General features: G+C 40.8%; 1 protein-coding gene across 3 annotated transcripts in view; it reads left to right on the top strand.

Annotated features, from left to right (window-relative positions):
• The window catches only part of LOC143982689 (serine/threonine-protein kinase 38), an 84919-nt gene that overhangs the window by 40736 nt on the left and 27373 nt on the right, over positions 1-16810 (top strand). For 2 of the 3 annotated variants that reach the window (XM_077481615.1, XM_077481612.1), the window contains exons 2-7: positions 1196-1274; positions 2225-2360; positions 4664-4715; positions 8383-8505; positions 9594-9677; positions 16600-16723. In XM_077481615.1, coding sequence (XP_077337741.1) covers positions 2230-2360; positions 4664-4715; positions 8383-8505; positions 9594-9677; positions 16600-16723 — 514 coding nt within the window. In that variant the 5' untranslated portion in view covers positions 1196-1274; positions 2225-2229. The remainder of the gene's footprint in view (positions 1-1195; positions 1275-2224; positions 2361-4663; positions 4716-8382; positions 8506-9593; positions 9678-16599; positions 16724-16810) is intronic. The other variant, XM_077481613.1, reaches the window with a different exon arrangement.

A 16810-nucleotide genomic window follows, 5' to 3' on the forward strand; every position in this document is an offset into this window, starting at 1 on the left:
CGCGGCTTTAGGCCCAGCTCCGAAGCGGCGGCCATCTTTCTACACCCAGGCGTTTACAATGTGATCGCTCCAACGGAAACAAACCAGCGTCATGGCATGACGCTGGTTTCTCTCTCCCCTCTCTGTACTGATCTGTGCAGTGGAGGGGAGAGGTCGGATGGAAGCAGCCATCCCTCCATACCCAGCCCATACTCTGCCAGCCCATACTCTGCCAGCCCATACTCTCAAGGTTATCCAAAGGATTAATTAGCTAATCAAAAAAAAAACCCACTAGATTCATAAAAAAATAATAATAATCGGATAGTCGTTGACTAATCGAAATTGACAGACAAATTAATCGTTAGTTGCAGCTCTAATATAATATATATATATTATATAATTTTCCATCAATCTATCCACTTGGTCTCCATTCTAGGTAATTCTCTTAATTTAAGACTACCCCTCCAGTGGGGAACAAAATACCCACAAACGGGGTCCTAGTGGGTCCCTATTGTTATGTACAAGATCCTAGTGCCATGAGACACTATGATTCTTGTATCCTCTTTTAATGTTGGCAATATGCTCATTGAACCTATCATTAAAGCGGAACTAAACCATCAATTTAATAGTTTAAAAAAAAAAAGTTACATTCCCGAACGTGACAGAAATCTGTCACATTGGTTGCGCTCTTGACTAAACTGTCAAGCCATCAATTGGCTAGTTTCGTAACTGATCACATGTGCCGCACCATGCTAGTTGCAGTTCAAGCAGAGGCTAAGATGGCAGCTTCCGCTCATTGAACACAATAGGAAGGTTTAGTTCTGCTTTCATATGAATATTCAATATTTTTAAAGTATACAAATGATGAAATATAATAAAAATATTAGTTTGGCAATACAAAATATAAAATGGTAAGCCGGTTATAGTTTCTTTTCGCTAGTTATTGATAGTAATGGTGTAGTTTGAACAAATTGCTGGAAAATATCAGCTACTTTATTTGTATAGTAAAGATGTGAGTGATACCAGACCTAATAGTGTTTTTCAACCTACATTTCCCCTGATATGTAACCTGGGCAGCACAAGATTTGCTAAAGAAAGATCCATTTATTGAATAATCATTGTTTTCAATAACATCACTTGTTAATATAATATCTCTATTTTAGCTACCAAGCCTTATTGTGGATATACCTAAAATATGTTGTTGTTACCACCACAGATTCTGCTTTGTATGGGAGTGCCTGCCCACCAGAGAGTGGAGGAACAGACTGTCAACTGCCGTGGGATCCGGGATTAGGGTAAGCCGTACTCTGCATCTCACCACCCCTTTGGAAAATAAGCATTTTTTCTGCATCAATTGAGGGAGTATGAGACATGGATATTTATTATATGTATGATTGGAGTTCTCTTTTAAAGTTAACCTTTGGTTTGCAATAAGTTTTACTTTATACCCACCCCCATCCCTATCATTTTATGCTTGCCTATCTGCACTCTACTGCTACTCCGTTTAACTGGGGTGCTAAACCATCTCTTTGTAAGCTCATGTCCAGGATTACTTTCACTTTAAATAGAAAAAAGTGTTCAAACTGAAAGTAAACTTGGACACAAGCTTTAAGTTAGATTAGCAGCTGGAGCTTACACAGGGCTGACTATCTACTTGCCTCCATGTAATAAGACCGAGCTGATTACCAAAAGCTAACGCTGTGCCATAACCATAAATTACTGGTATTTCTATTTCTCCTAGTTGGTAAATGATGAAGCAGGGGGACAAAATAGTTGTAAGTAGGTGCTACTAGGGGGTCAAGCTTCAAAGCAGAATTATTGCTTTGCCTAGCTGCACAAAGAACAGGTTAGCTTTAAAGTGATTGTTCAAAATCCCGTAGCTGTTGACTTTTAATAAAAGGACCCTTACCTGTCCAGGAATCCGGCGCTGTCCTCGCCAAGGCTAGTTCTTCACTAGCCTTCAGGTTCCCAGTATCTACATCCTAACTGGGTAACCAGCTATGCTGCTTTTGGTTCTACAGCTGATTTCCCACTGCACATGCGCAAATCGTGCTCTGCTTTGGGAATGGTCCCTCAGTCTTTTGGGGCCTGTGACATGTCCCAGAAGACAATGAGGAGAGAGGAAGTGGAGGAGTTCCCCTTTGGGTGAAGTTCTGCTTTGTTTTCTTGTTGCAGTGAGGTTGATTTGTTGTGCAGACCATGAAGCTTTGTGAACTTTACCATCTGACTGTTTTATACTTAACAGCAGCAATGGCGATGACTGAACAAACGCAGTGTTTTCCAATGAGCAATCACACAAAGGAACGTGTCACCATGACGAAGATGACATTGGAAAACTTCTACAGCAACCTCATCGCACAGCATGAGGAACGAGAACTAAGGTGATTCTATATCTCTTTTATGAATGTTGTCTCAATCCCCAGTATTTTATAGTAACTTATTTTTAAGCTTGGTATACTTAGAGGTGTACAATGACACGGAGCAGTCGTTTTGCAGACATAGATTTGCTGCTCTTATTACATTTGGCTAGATCTGTAGCTGGAGAAACATCAGAGAAAAAGCTACATCTTTCTTTTTTTTGTTTTTCCTGACTCTGGTGTCCTTTCTGCCCAAGCCATCCCAATGCACTCATCTCTCTCTCTCTCTCACCTAGTCCACATAAGCTTTGAGCTGTTCAAAATTTTATTAAAAAAAATGATCATCGTGTGAGCGTCAAGGAACTTCATATTCCATCATTCACTACCTTACTGCATCACAGAATAGGGTGTGTTTTACCACTCTGGACCACTCTTGAAACCTTACTATATCTATCAGCTCTACTTTCCACCCACGTTCCTATTTCTTCCATCATAAACTCATGTAGTGAACACCAACTATGCCCGATTACAGATTGAATGGATTGTTCAGGTGGGTTATTTTATTACATAGTTTTGGTAAATCTAAAGGAAATTGTACAGAGATTGCACAATCAGATTGCATAGTGTATGTCCAGCTTTATACAAGTACATGGGAGGAAGACATTCAGCTGTCAATGTTCTTGTAGTCCAGGTCCAGCTCAAACAAAGTGGGAGTGTGCTTTATTTTGGAGCATTTTTTTCTGTTGCATGCACAGGGAAGCTCATTTATTTATTGCTGTGTGGATGCATCATTTCTCAAACAAGACACAGGGGCCAGTTGCACTGTTACAGGTGACCCACTATTTTAGGGTTGTCATCCTGAGTCTTTCGCTGGTTGAGCCTAAGTCCTCCTTCATGTTCACAGGCACCTCAATGTCCACTCAGGACTTTTTGACTGTATGTGCTCACTTATTGGGACATCCTGCCCGCAGAGGCTTAAAGCGTGCTCCTTGGCCTTTCTCTGCACAGTTTCTCTGGCTTTCCGGAAACCCTAGATCAGACTGGGCCTTTGGTCCCTGTCTCCATCTCTGACACAGTCTCTTTGAAGAAAGACTGCTGGGACTCTAAATCTATTTTTGACGCACCACAGAGGTTTGAGCACTGGAGTGTTCTTCATCTTGTTTGTGGCAGGCAGAAATCCTGACTGACAAAGCTTTGAATCAGAGCACAAACAGATTCTAACACAAGTCCCTGCACCCAATTCTAGATCGGTTTCAAGCCTGCAACAAGTGGCATACCTGACTTTTTCAACTTCTGCAACTATGTTGCAATTTCTTGAACAATTAACGGCTTTAAGGGCTCATTTACACTTGCTTCGGCTTTAACACACATTTAGGCCAGTTTACACTTGATTCAAAACAAGGCTTCGGACACGCTTTATTAAAGCTCTCTGAACACCAGTCAAAGCTCCTGTCACTAAACAAAATGGATAGCTTACAGTCCTGTTTACACCTTGCTTTTGCTTTGCTTCGGCATCGCTTCAAAAATTATACCCCATGTAGCTTTAGTGGTGCTTCAAAACATCTTCAAAGCCTCCCTAGAAGTCTATGGCAAAGCTTGCTTGAAGCCCCACCAAAGCCTCATCGAAGAACCAAGCAAAAGCAAGGTGTAAACAGGACTGTAAGCTAACCATTTTGATAAGTTACAGGGGCTTTGACTGGCGGTCAGAGAGCTTTAAAACTGTGCAGGCCTCAAAAGAGCCAGGCTCCTTCTCCTGCTCAGCCATCTCTACCATATTCTTTCCACTGCAGCAGTGGCAGACATTGTTGCAGTACTGATGTTCTAGGCATGTGATACACTTAATGATTATTTATGTAGAAGCTGCATATGCTGTATTTCCCCTTTTCAACGTGGTGAGACAAATCATTTTCTGAAGGTTAGAAAAACTTTTACCTATGGTTGTCCGCAGTTCTACGCAGTTACTTTCTGTTTAAAAAGAAATGATAATGAAGTATATTATTATGATTATTATTATTTACTATGATGCAGTAATCATCACAGCCAGCCATGACCCTACTATTTTATTGTAGTGTTTTCGCTTGTCTTGTTCTGTATATAAAACTTGTAATGCTTTTTTTTTTTTTTTTCCTTTTTTAATGCATTTTTAACTATATGCAGTAGTATTGAGCTAGACTGGAAGCAAGTCAGGTAATTCTTTACCTTCTCAAGTCATTTATGTGAGCACTGAGAAAAAGCGGACCGTGCCACATAAGCCATTTCATGGTATAGTGAAAATGAATGGAACAACAATGTACAGTATGTCTCAGATTTCTCCTTTCTGTTTTTAGACAGAAGAGGCTGGAAAAAGTGATGGAAGAGGAAGGCCTTCGGGATGAAGAGGTAAAGAAAACTATATACCTACAGTAATTACTTGAATTAATTATAAATAAACATCTCTGGATCAAATGACTGCATCTCCTTCACTTCTGATAAAATCTTTGTAACGTGCACACTGCTGAACTAGAAGATCTGCCCATCTGCTACTTTTTATTGGTTGAAAGAAAAAGTAGAAATTCCTTTAAATCTCATGCAAAGTAAAATACCTGTGTGAGTACCCTCCGATGAAAGCTGCCAAGGTAAAACCCCAGGCTCCATACTATTTCTGGGACAGTGAATGCTATTCATACTGAGCAACGCACATTTTACTTCTGCAAAACAATACAACATTTTGTCAAAAAAATTGGGGTAGTATATGATTTTTCTTCAGTGAATATGCCAGCATGGGCAGCACACTCCAATTTTTACTTAGCATTGTATACTTTTATGCTACACATCTCTGCTGGTGCCTAAAGCAGAACCATCCTAGTTATGTATGAGGTTTAACCTTAAACTGCGTAGAGGGTTCTTTACTGTAAGAGCGACAAGGATGTAGAATTCCCTTCCACAGGCCGTGGTCTCAGCAGGGAGCATTGATAGTTTCAAAAAACTATTAGATAAGCACCTGAACGACCGCAACATACAGGGATATATATACAAGGTAATACTGACATATAATCACACACAGGTTGGACTTGATGGACTTGTCCTTTTTCAACCTCCCCTACTATGTATGCTCATCAGCAAACACAGCTGAGGCATGTCGTTGTTGAAAAGCAAAACCTTGTGTGTGGTGGGTTTGACTAAAATGTAAAGGCTTGTGAGTTCAGACTTAAAGCACTAGTAAAGTCCGATTTTTATTTTTTCCAATTTGTACTTACAGGGAAGCCTATGATACGTCTTATCATAGACTTACCTGTGGGTACAGTGAATATTTCCTAAACGTGCACTGTTTAGGAGGCATTCACATTTGTAGCAGCCATTGACATCGCTGGTGCATGTGCACTTTACTGCTGCTTTAATACTAAACATCTACATGGTACACATAGAAAAGCTGGATTTTTGTTTATCATAATGAAAGTGCCACATCCCTACTATATAAGGAAAACTAGTATTGGTACACATGGGACCAGAAGCACAAATATATGTAAAAATATCAAATTTTTATTTCAAACATCAATAAAAGCAGAAAACCTTAAAATGTACTGGCAGGCCTCTTCCTCTAAGATTTATGCTCCTCTAATAATGTAGAAGATACTGTCTACTTCTTTAATCACATGCAGTACAAGGTGGCTACCATATTCTGTCAAACTTTGACAGAAGTCTACATTTAAAAACCCAAAATGTTTCAATAATCATCTTCAGGGGTGTAGTAGTGGTCTGTAAAACAAGGATCCAATATACACATGGAACCAACCTATCTGTAAAAAGCAAGGTTCCAAAGAATTGCCACCGGGTCCAACAAGGAAGACCGGCGTAAGATACAAAGATCAACAGAAGTCCCCTCTCAAATCAAACATTAATGCTGTAACAGGCCCACAACTTCTAGTAACCTATTTTTTAAGATCCTCAATAGTTCTGAGCTATTTTTACATTCCAGGCTCAACAGTTTGATCTATTTTTAGATCCTCAATGGTGCGATCTATTTTTAGATCTTGGATTCAACTGATTAAAGGGGCACTAACCCTGGTGTCTCCCCCGAACCCCCCCTAATTTAAGGGGCAGTTAGCTGGGAAGATGCCAAGTTAAATGGTCACTGCAAATGAAACAAATGGTCTACAGTTTTTCGATTCAAGCCTGTAGTAGAATGGTATACAGTGTGTAAGAAAGTGTGTTCAGACAGAATGGCGCTCTGGATGTTTATTTTTGTAATAAACTGTTTATTTGTATTCTGTTATCTCTGAGGTACAATTTTTAAGTCCCATCTTTATGTACCCTCATCCTACCCAGATGCCTGATGGGTTGAGGGAGTTTGGTTTTACTTTCAGATAATTTAATTAAATTTTTCACTTGAAGCTTGTTTGCATGTAAACGATCCTCTGAACTTCCCTTCAGTGTGGCTGTTGGCTACTATTTCCTGTTGTGGAGTTTACATGCTATGTGCTGGGTGATAGCTCAGATCTGACCTGGTGACAAGAGAGAGCTGGAAGATCTAATGCAAGTAAACTCTGCCACTCCCCTGCTCTTTGCTCTACCCTTCTGAGACCTGAGCCATTGATCATCCTCCTGCAGCTCCTCCCTTGAAACGGAGGAAACTGACAGTGGTGTGAGAAATTAGTGGAGAAAATTTTATGAGTGGTGTGCTTTGCCTCTGTCTGCACCACTGAACTTTACACTACTGGTCTGCATCCGTCAACTCCTGCCCAGGAGATATGGGCGCTGAGAGCATAGTAATGACATCTCAGTTAAACAGACTTGTGTCTTTCACTCCTGTACTTGGATCAACTGATCAGCATCCTACAGTATCTAGCTGTCAAGGAGTTCCATGTAACAGTGCTTCAGTGCATTAGACTTGCTATTTCCTTGCTGTGCCTCTCTCTGCTCTGCTCCCCTGATCCTTGCTTGATTCACTCGGTTCACTAAAAAGGATACAACAGCAAAGATCTTAGTGATGCCGGTGAAACTTTAGTTTAAAAAAAGTTCTTGTTGTGAAGCTCTGTTGTGAAAAAATGTAAATATAGAATTCATGAACTGATAGGGAGGAAGTGATCACAATCTAACTCTGGTATGGTTATTTAACTAGCTGATTTACTTACATGCAGAAAGGACAAGGGACTCCTCTGTTTTCTTGTTATCACTCATAAAAACATCCACAACACCACCCGGCAGGGTCTTACCTTGGCTGCCACTGATGGAAACAGTCCCGATGAACAGATGAATATCTCCTTATATTGAGCTGAACACCATTCCTTATCTGTGCCAAAATTCTGAGCAGTTATCGGCCCTGCCTGAGTTTCCTCCCCTTGACTACAGAATACCTCCACTTTGTTGTGGGGATTAAGAGGGAAAGTTTTCTGTAGTCAGTAGCAGGGCCCTTCCAACCCTTTTTGTATTGAATTACATTGTTGCTGTACTGTCTCTGTACTGTGTATTTTAAAGCGCTGTACAAACTTTTGGTGCTGTATAAATCCTGTCTAATAATAATAGTTCAGCATTGGAGAATTAGGAGGGGCCAACAACACCACCTTGGATTTCAGAGCAGCAAAAGCAAACCTCAAATACATTAATAAGAGTTCCCCATGTACATTTGTGTTCATTAGTGATTGGCAATGTGTAATTTAAATTGCTGTGTGTGTTTAACTATTTTTTAACTTTTTTTTTTTTTTTTTTTTTTTTTTTCACCTGTTCTATAAATTATGCATAAATGTGTTGTCAGTCACAGACTACATCAGTAAAGATTTGTAAAATTTTAAATTCGGTATAGCAGTCTATCAATTTCAATTCTATTAAATGATGATTCCCATTTCACAAGCGCTTTCACATTTTAGCAGGTTCTCTACAGTCTACTAGATTTTAGTTGGAATTAATGTTCAAAAGCCACCTTTTGCTGAAAGGTTTAGACTTGCTAATTAAACTCTGTTGAAACGCCCTCCTCATAATTGCGCCTTAATTTAAAAAAAAAAAAAAAAAAAAAAAAGTGTTTGCATATTGACTTTTTTTTATCAAAACTTTTTATTTTTTCTTTATACAGAAAAAAATGAGGAGATCAGCGCATGCCCGAAAAGAAACAGAATTTCTTCGGCTAAAAAGGACGCGGTTGGGGCTAGAGGATTTTGAGTCTTTGAAAGTAATTGGGAGAGGAGCTTTTGGGGAGGTAAGACTAGTTAACCCTTCCAAACTCTACCAAAGGTTTGACAATTGGTAACGATTACTTATTCTGCTGCCTGTGCCACAGCCCTTTTGTTATTTTGCAGAGCTGTGGTGCCTGATGAATTTTCAGTATCTGATACTTCTGGGTGTATCAGTTGCCCGATTCTCCTCTGTGCTCTGTTTTCATCCCCTTGCCCCTTCATCACTACAGAACAACAGTAATGACATAGAAGCTGACAGCAGGAATCTGTGTGCAGCAGGGATCATGCACAAGTTTTTTTCAGTCATCGTGCCTCTTTTATCGAAGTGAAGATCGGAAGCGAAGACAGTTAAGAACTAACTATTAAGGATCGACCAATATTTTTTCAGGGCCAATACCGATTATTTTCGGTCACCTTTCAGGCCAATAGCCAATATCGGGTGCCGATATTTTGTACATCACTGTCGCCTGCCACTAGATGCAGCGCATCGCTTTCCACGGTCACCTGCTCCCCAGATGCAGTATGTCACTTACCACAGCAGTAATTTGCGGAGTGCATTGAGAGATGTCGTCTCTCCTGCCTGTCGCACCGCTGACTGAAATTGGCAGAGACTGCAGCGAGTGGCGTGCGGGGACAGGAGGAGGAGGAGGATGAGGAGGTCTGACTAATATCGGCACGTTTCTGACTGATAATTTGAAAACTGAGAAAATAGATAGACACCCCCCCCATATGATGATAAATGAATGAAAAAAAGGGGAAAAAATAAATGTGTGTGTGTGTATATAATATTGTGTGTGTGTATATATATATATATATATATATATATATATATATATATATATATATATATATATATATATATATATATATCTCTTACACACACCATTTTTATTTATTTCTTGTTGTTGTAGTGGGGAGAGTTACAACTTATGTTGCTTTCTTGCCAATCATTCAGGAAATGTATCCTGACTTCCTGTGTGGTCGCCATGTGGGCAGGGAGGAGAACATGCACATTAGGGACAATAAAACTAGTCTTTTTAGTACAATAGTGAAGAGTTGGAAAAGTTGTTTGACCTTGACTGTAGGTTTGTTTTTTGTTTTTTTTCGTTAGGTTCGGCTAGTTCAAAAGAAAGACACTGGCCATGTATATGCAATGAAAATTTTGCGTAAGGCAGACATGCTTGAGAAAGAACAGGTAACCTTCTGATTTATGTATATTAAAAACCTTTCTCTCTTTACATTTGGAAAGTATATTTTTTATGTTGTAAATATGAAGACAATGTGCTTACTGGAAATTCTTGTTGTTGCATCTTGTTCAGTAATGATGTATTTAGTTTCTCGACCTTATGTTGAGTATTTGAATGCCTTTCTTACATTTTAAAGGCTGGTTTATGCTTTATCCCTCTCGATCCAGCGATGTACATGAGAGCCTTGTCTGTCTTAGGACTCCCTCTCATGAGCTGAGACAGCAGTGAGGGCCATTGGCTACCATGGCTGTCAATCACAGCAGAGCTTGGGAGTAACTGCCCCCATAGCAAGCAGCTTGCTATTGGGGGCACTGGTAAAAGGGGGGGGGGAGCCAGAAGCACCTGCAGGGGACCTGAGAAGAGGAGGACTGTGCAAAACTATTTCCCAGAGCAGGTAAGTATAACATGTTTGATATATATATATATATAATAAATATATATATATATATATATATATATATATATATATATATATATATATATATATATATATATATATATATATATATATTTTTTTTTTTATCTGAACCTTTAATACCACTTTTACCTACCTTATTCCACCATTTTCTTACCCTTTTTTATTGTTTACCTACCTTTTTTCACCCACGTGTTTACATGAGTATAGAAAATCTTGTTTGCTATATACTGTTTAGCACCCTCTACCTTAGGTAGGTAGGCGCTAGAGTAGTGTTTTGTGTTTTTTTTTTTTTTTTTTTCACTGTCAGTGCAGGTAAATTTAGGCAGGTCTAGCTGAGAGCTAGGCTCTCTGGCACCTCCTTTGTTTCCGGTAAGAAGGTTTGGAGAAGAGGCAGGGCACAGTGCTGGAGTGACATGGGGTGTATTTGGGAGCCCTGACCATGGAACCACTGTTACATTTGTGAGATATACATGCATATAGTATATGTGCAATGATTGGTGAAAATTGGTGCACAGATTTTCCACGATGTTTGCTGGACAACAATCTAAGCACCAGCAGATTAAGGGTAGCTGTCACTGGGGCAGGTCAACTGAGTCGGTAACACTTGCATAGTTTCCCAATGGTTTCTCATTACAGAAACTGAGATGTAAACACAAAATGTTTAACCTGAGTCAATGCTTTTAGTATAAGCAATTGGTTACACGAATAAAGATTTGAGCTTAATCTGTTGCAAGAGTCACTTGCCTTCATAACATAAATCTCAGTAATCCTGAGTAGCTCCATTGGTAAATTAAGAGTCCCAACCTGCTCTTGTAGTATCTTGTATCCTCTTCTTTCCCTGTAAAACTGGTTGATGCAGAGCTTCCTCACCCAATCAAAAGGTCCAAGAGGTGTGGTGTAGGCGTGGAGTGTTTTTTTTATAATGCCCTATGAAATACCCTTAAAGTAATGCTAAACTCTAGTTGGGGGGAAAAAAAAAATTCTATTCAAGTATGTAACTCTTAAATTAAGGTGTACTCTATGCATTAAGGTGAAAAAACATCTGACACTGCCTGCGCCCCGAGCCGCCCCCTCCCCCTCCCCCCCCCCCGTTTTTACTTGCCTCACCCCTCGAAAATCCCACGCTTACCCCCGCCGTCCTTCTTCACCATTCAGCCTGGCCGCTTATTGGCTGGAGTGGATGGATGGAAAGCAGCGCAGCCATTGGCTCGCGCTGCTGTCAATCACATCCACTGACGTGGAGCACCGGTGGACGGGGCCGTGTGATACAGAGAGTGGCTATAGCCGCCGGCTGTATCACAGGAGCGTGCCCGCAGATGCTTCTCACCATGCGAGGGAGCTCGCATGAGCGGGAGGGAGCCGAGACAGCCAACGAGGGACCCCAGAAGAGCAGGTCCGGGCCACTCTGTGCAAAACGAGCTGCACAGTAGAGGTAAGTATAATGTGTTTGTAAATTTAAAAAAAATTAAATAATTACTTTACAATCACTTTAAGTACCCTTTTTGTATTGCTATCAGTATCCTTCAGGTCTCCAAATTCCTTTTTTTTTCTGTTGTGATCCAATCTCTGTTAGAGGGTGGCTGTGTTTGTTCTCCTTGGTCCAACTGTATGTGGGTGGTAGCCACCATCTCTTGCTTGTACCTAAGATAGACCAGGCACTATGGGGTGTGTAGTGTGCATAGAGCAATGCACAGGACCACAATGATCGTGCACTGCTCATTCCAAATAAACAGAAGCCATTATATGGAGGCAGAAAAACACAGTAAGAAACAAATTACAGAACAATTAAGTGGTGGATATATATGGATTATTCTTGGAGAATAAGAATATTTAGTGTCACTTCAATGCCAATTATCCAGGGTAAGTCTTTAATTCAATAGGACAATGCTTCATAAACCAGCATATAATTTGCAATAAAGCGAACATGTATATTATATATATTTCTCCTAGGAGGTATCTATCCAGGGTCTTGGACGTTGAAATAGTTTTTGGAGTTTTATCGTCTACATTAGTGTATCCACTTTTTAGGAAGGTAACCTCATTGCAGTAGAAATTATGGAATGTGTATGAATGTTGACACTGGGGAGTCCAGTTATAGGGCAGTACTCCATTTTCACAGTTGTGCATTCCTAAATTGAAGACCAGACAATTTATGATGCAACTATTTATGACGGGCCTTCTCTGAAGTCCTTTGAAAAATCGGAGCTAATTAAGGTTTATGAAACCTCTGCATATCTTGTAAGTTGATTCTTGCTTTGTGTTAAATGCGCCGACTTCCAGTACAGACAGGAGATTTTAATCAGACTATCTTGATACCGCTTTTGAATTTTGGAGAAATGCTGGTGACATTATGCTCAGCACCACTTCTGTTCTCCCCACGCAGTTTTGGGTTTGTCGGTCTTTGCTATCCCTTGTAGTTTTTATTTATTTTGATGTAAACAAATTAAATTGTAATATTTTGTATAATAGAGTTGGCAGATGCGGATTGTGTACGTAGCAAGGTCCCAGGCCTCCTCTAGTCTGAGAACCTTTTAGAGCCAAAACCTGATGACATCCTTCCGTACAGAGTGGGTGTAATGAAATATGGATTCATTGGCGCCAGACACTTCTTGAATGCAAAGAGATTTTTTTTTTTCTCTTAAACAGAACTTTGGGAGAGAGGGTTAGGGCAGGCCACCCATAGGCAGTTGCAACTTTTAATTGGCAGACTCCAAGACTTCTGCAGGACAGCCATGCAGGGAAAGCATCCAGCAAGATGCCACATCTGCATGTGTAGGATTGCTGTCTCCTATGGCAACAGTCTTTAACAGTTTCTAACACAAAGTGTAATGGTTCTTTCACTTCCACTACAATCACGTCTTGTAGTTCTGTAACCCGCTCTCTCTCACTAGACTAGATGATTCACTGCCACTGAATCCCTTGAGCTGTTCCAATTTTCACTGTAGTATCTTCCTCAAGCGTCACCCACACTTCTCTGCTGGGTCCCTATCTTGCCACTCCAGATACTTCTTCTCAAGCTTCACCCCATTGGCCTGTGACACACAAGGCTGCTCTGCAAGCGTCACCTCCACTGGCTGGGTCCCTGGCTTGATACCCAATTTAATTTTTCTGATTCTTCACCGTCCCCAGTTGTTAAGAATTCTGCCCCAGTACTTGATTCAGTTGCTCACTGTGGTCCCTGGTAATAAGGTGGTTGGTCCTTTAATGGCGACAGGTTCTCTGGCCGGCAGAACCGTCACATATGGTTGGACGGCAAGCCCAACCCAGCGTTGCTCGCTTGCTTGTGAATAGGCCCTCAGACAGCCTAGTAGCCAGATGTGCCCGGGATAGGCACAAACTCCGGCCTAGCAGCCCGGGCAATGCAACACCCTTCCACCTAGACAGCTGTCCAGGTAGCACAGAGCACTGATCACCTGACTCCACCCAAATATATAGGTTCTCCCAGCAGCCCAAAGGATTCAAGAAAACCCCCTTCCCATTGGCTGAGATACCCCATATACTCCTAATCTGTCCTTGCTTTGCCCTTGTCTTATCTAATGCCACCAGGTACCCGGCCTCTTAACGGCAGAAGAGAGAAGCGCAGCAATTCTAGACTTAGGGTGAACTCAATTGATCCCTAACAATGAGCCAATGTAACTACACCTGGCAGGTAAATTTAGGAACAACCCTGCCTAAACACCAGGGTGCTACATGTATAATTTGTGTGTTTTTTTTTTTTTCTAGTTATTTTTTTCAGTTTCTCATTACTACAAGTGATTGTCAGAGTACCCTTATTACAAATACGGTATACATTTCCTAATAGCTGTCAATGTTCACCCGGTCTTCCATTCAGGGTCGTGGGTTTTGGCAACTTAAATGGCCGAGCACATAATGATATCACTCCTGCGGCACAGTGCATACCCCTTGCCATTCCTTCAAATCTCATGCGCCGGTAAGATCCCGTGCACTTTTTAGGAGATGTTCGTTCTACCTACAGGTAAGCTTTATTACAAGCTTACCTGTAGGTAAAAATCCAAATGAGGGTTTACTATTACCACTTTAAGAACCATTTTCTTTTGGCGTACAGAGACAGATTTTGCGAAAGTGTCTCGTATGAGTTCCAGATTCAAGAACAAGCTCTAGACGGGTACATAAGTTTGACTATGCTATGCCACTTTTAGAACACATGCAAGGCACTTTTGATGTTTTTTTTCTATGCTAGTATTTATGAATTCCAAGGTGTATGTTTCACAAGAAGTGGAATGTTTTAGGGAAGCACACTGCTGAACTCATTTCATGTAATACAAAGTAATTGTTTTAGTACATTTTGGTCTTTTACAAAAATAGTTTGGGAAATTTTTTCTTTGTTACATTTTTTTTCCTATTGGGATCAGATTACCAAGGTGCATCCAGTACCAGCCAACTGATGTTGCATGCAGAACACTACAAAAATGTAAAAGTAAATAAATGATGAAATGACCAAAACAAAATATTTAAGAAGCCAGTCTAGAATTGGCCTCACTGAATTCATTCTGTCATGCAGGTATCATGGTATGGAGAGCAGTGCACATATGGTGGTACAAAGAGCATTTGTGGAATCTATTTTGAATAAAGAGGAGCTCTAAAACAAAAAGAAAGGATCCTGTTCTTTAACCACTTCCATATTCTGGTACTCCTCTCCTGCATGTAAAAATCATATAGATTTTTTTTTTGATCACTTTTATTTCTTACAAGGAACGTAAGCATCCCTTGTAATAGAAATGGTGTGAGGCAGGTCCTCTTTATGGAGAGATGTGGTGTCAATAAGACCCCACAGCTCTCCTCCGTGCTGGAAACACAAGATACATTTTTTACACAGTACAGTGCTTCTGTGTATTTGGCCCCCTGTATCACTTAAAAAAAAAAAAAACCCTGGTTGATCCTGCCAGTTTCTGCCCTCCCCCTGTAAACTGACCATGGTTTATCATGGCTACTGCGCATTGACACTGAGGTCAGTTTATGTGTCTGAGTGATCCGCGCTCTCCATTCTTCCCCCTGATCCCCCATTACCTCCCTGCCTGTCAGCTCCATTCACGCCAGAATCCTCCCCTCCTGCTGGTAAAATAATAGTGTTATGTCTCTACAATCCCCTTTGTTAACTTGTGCCCCACTGTATATCCTTTATTTAAAAAAAGCCGATATCTACCTTATTTCAGAGCGTCTATAGGCGCGTTGGTGACTCCTAGGCTCTCTCTGCCTCTCCTCCTCTCCCTCCCCGCTGACGTTCTTGGCCCACCCGCTGTATATGTCAAACGGGGAGAGGAGAAAGCTTAGGAGTTGCGTGAGCACCAGGAGACACTCTGATAGAAGGTATAAATTGTTTGATTTTTTTTTTAAATAAAGGACATTCAGCGGGGCACATGTTGTTATCTAATGGGATTGTAGAGACATAAGTGTTACAACCACTTTAAGTCGGCAGCTACAAAAACCTGTAGCTCTTGACTTTTAATAAACACCCACTTGTCTGTCCCAGGATTTAGCGCTGTGCTTAGCCGATGTGTTTTCATCCTGTGTCCTCTGACCCTGTTGCTGACATCTTTACTAGGGGCACCCCACTGCTCATGCACTGTGCATTGTGACTGGTCCCACAGTCTTCTCGGACCCGTCGCATGTCCCAAAAGACTGCGGGAGGAAGGAGAACTTCCACTTAGGACCGCCTACGCAGTTGGAGTGAGTACCTGTCAAAATCGCATACCAGTTCTCTCTTTGTATACACCGCTCCTAAAGCACCTCAAAGATGCTGCTTGCAGGACTTCTCCAGTCGGAAAGCACTCAAGCTTTCACTCTGGAGTGACTGGAGAGGCACTATACAGGTGCTATTTTTAGCGCTCAAATGCCTGTAAAGCACCTCAGTGTGAAAGTAGTCTAATGCCTTGTACACACGGTCGGATTTTCAGATGGAAAATGTGCGATCGGATCATGTTGTAGGAAAATCTGACTGTGTGTGGGACTTTTCCGTCTGATTTTCCGATGCACAAAGTTTGAGAGCAGAATCTAAAATTTTCCGACAACAAAATCTGATTGCATAAATTCCGATCGTGTGTAGACCGTTCCGACGGACAAAGTGCCACGCATGCTCAGAATAAACAGAGACGAAAGCTATTGGTTACTGGCCCGTTTTTTTAGTCCCGACGTGCGTGTTTGACGTCGCCTGGTTCAGAATGATTGAATTTTCCGACAACTTTGTGCGACCGTGTGTATGCAACACAAGTTTCAGCCAAAATCCATCGGAAAAAATCTGACTGATTTTGTGGTCGGAATGTCAGACCGTGTGTACAGGGCATAAGAGTTACTGCAAAGTGGCCACTTATATTTGAATTTTTTCTTTTTTGCGCTGCCTCGTTGAGGAAGAAATCTAGAATTAATAGGTTTGATATGTTTTATCAGTTACATTTTTTATTTAGTACATTTTTATTGTGTATTTTTGCTTCTAGGTTGGACACATTCGTGCAGAAAGAGATATTCTGGTAGAAGCAGACAGTCTATGGGTGGTAAAAATGTTTTATAGCTTTCAAGACAAGTTGAACCTTTACCTGATCATGGAGTTCCTACCTGGAGGTACTTTGGTTACATAAGCATAGTTAACTGTTAAATAATAATAATGAAATTTGATTATTTATTTTTTATTATTCATATAAGAATTCA

Source organism: Lithobates pipiens, unplaced genomic scaffold (assembly GCF_037356315.1).
Source record: "Lithobates pipiens isolate NorthernLeopardFrog02 unplaced genomic scaffold, aLitPip1_a1.2 Scaffold_16, whole genome shotgun sequence".
Lineage (NCBI taxonomy): Eukaryota > Metazoa > Chordata > Amphibia > Anura > Ranidae > Lithobates > Lithobates pipiens.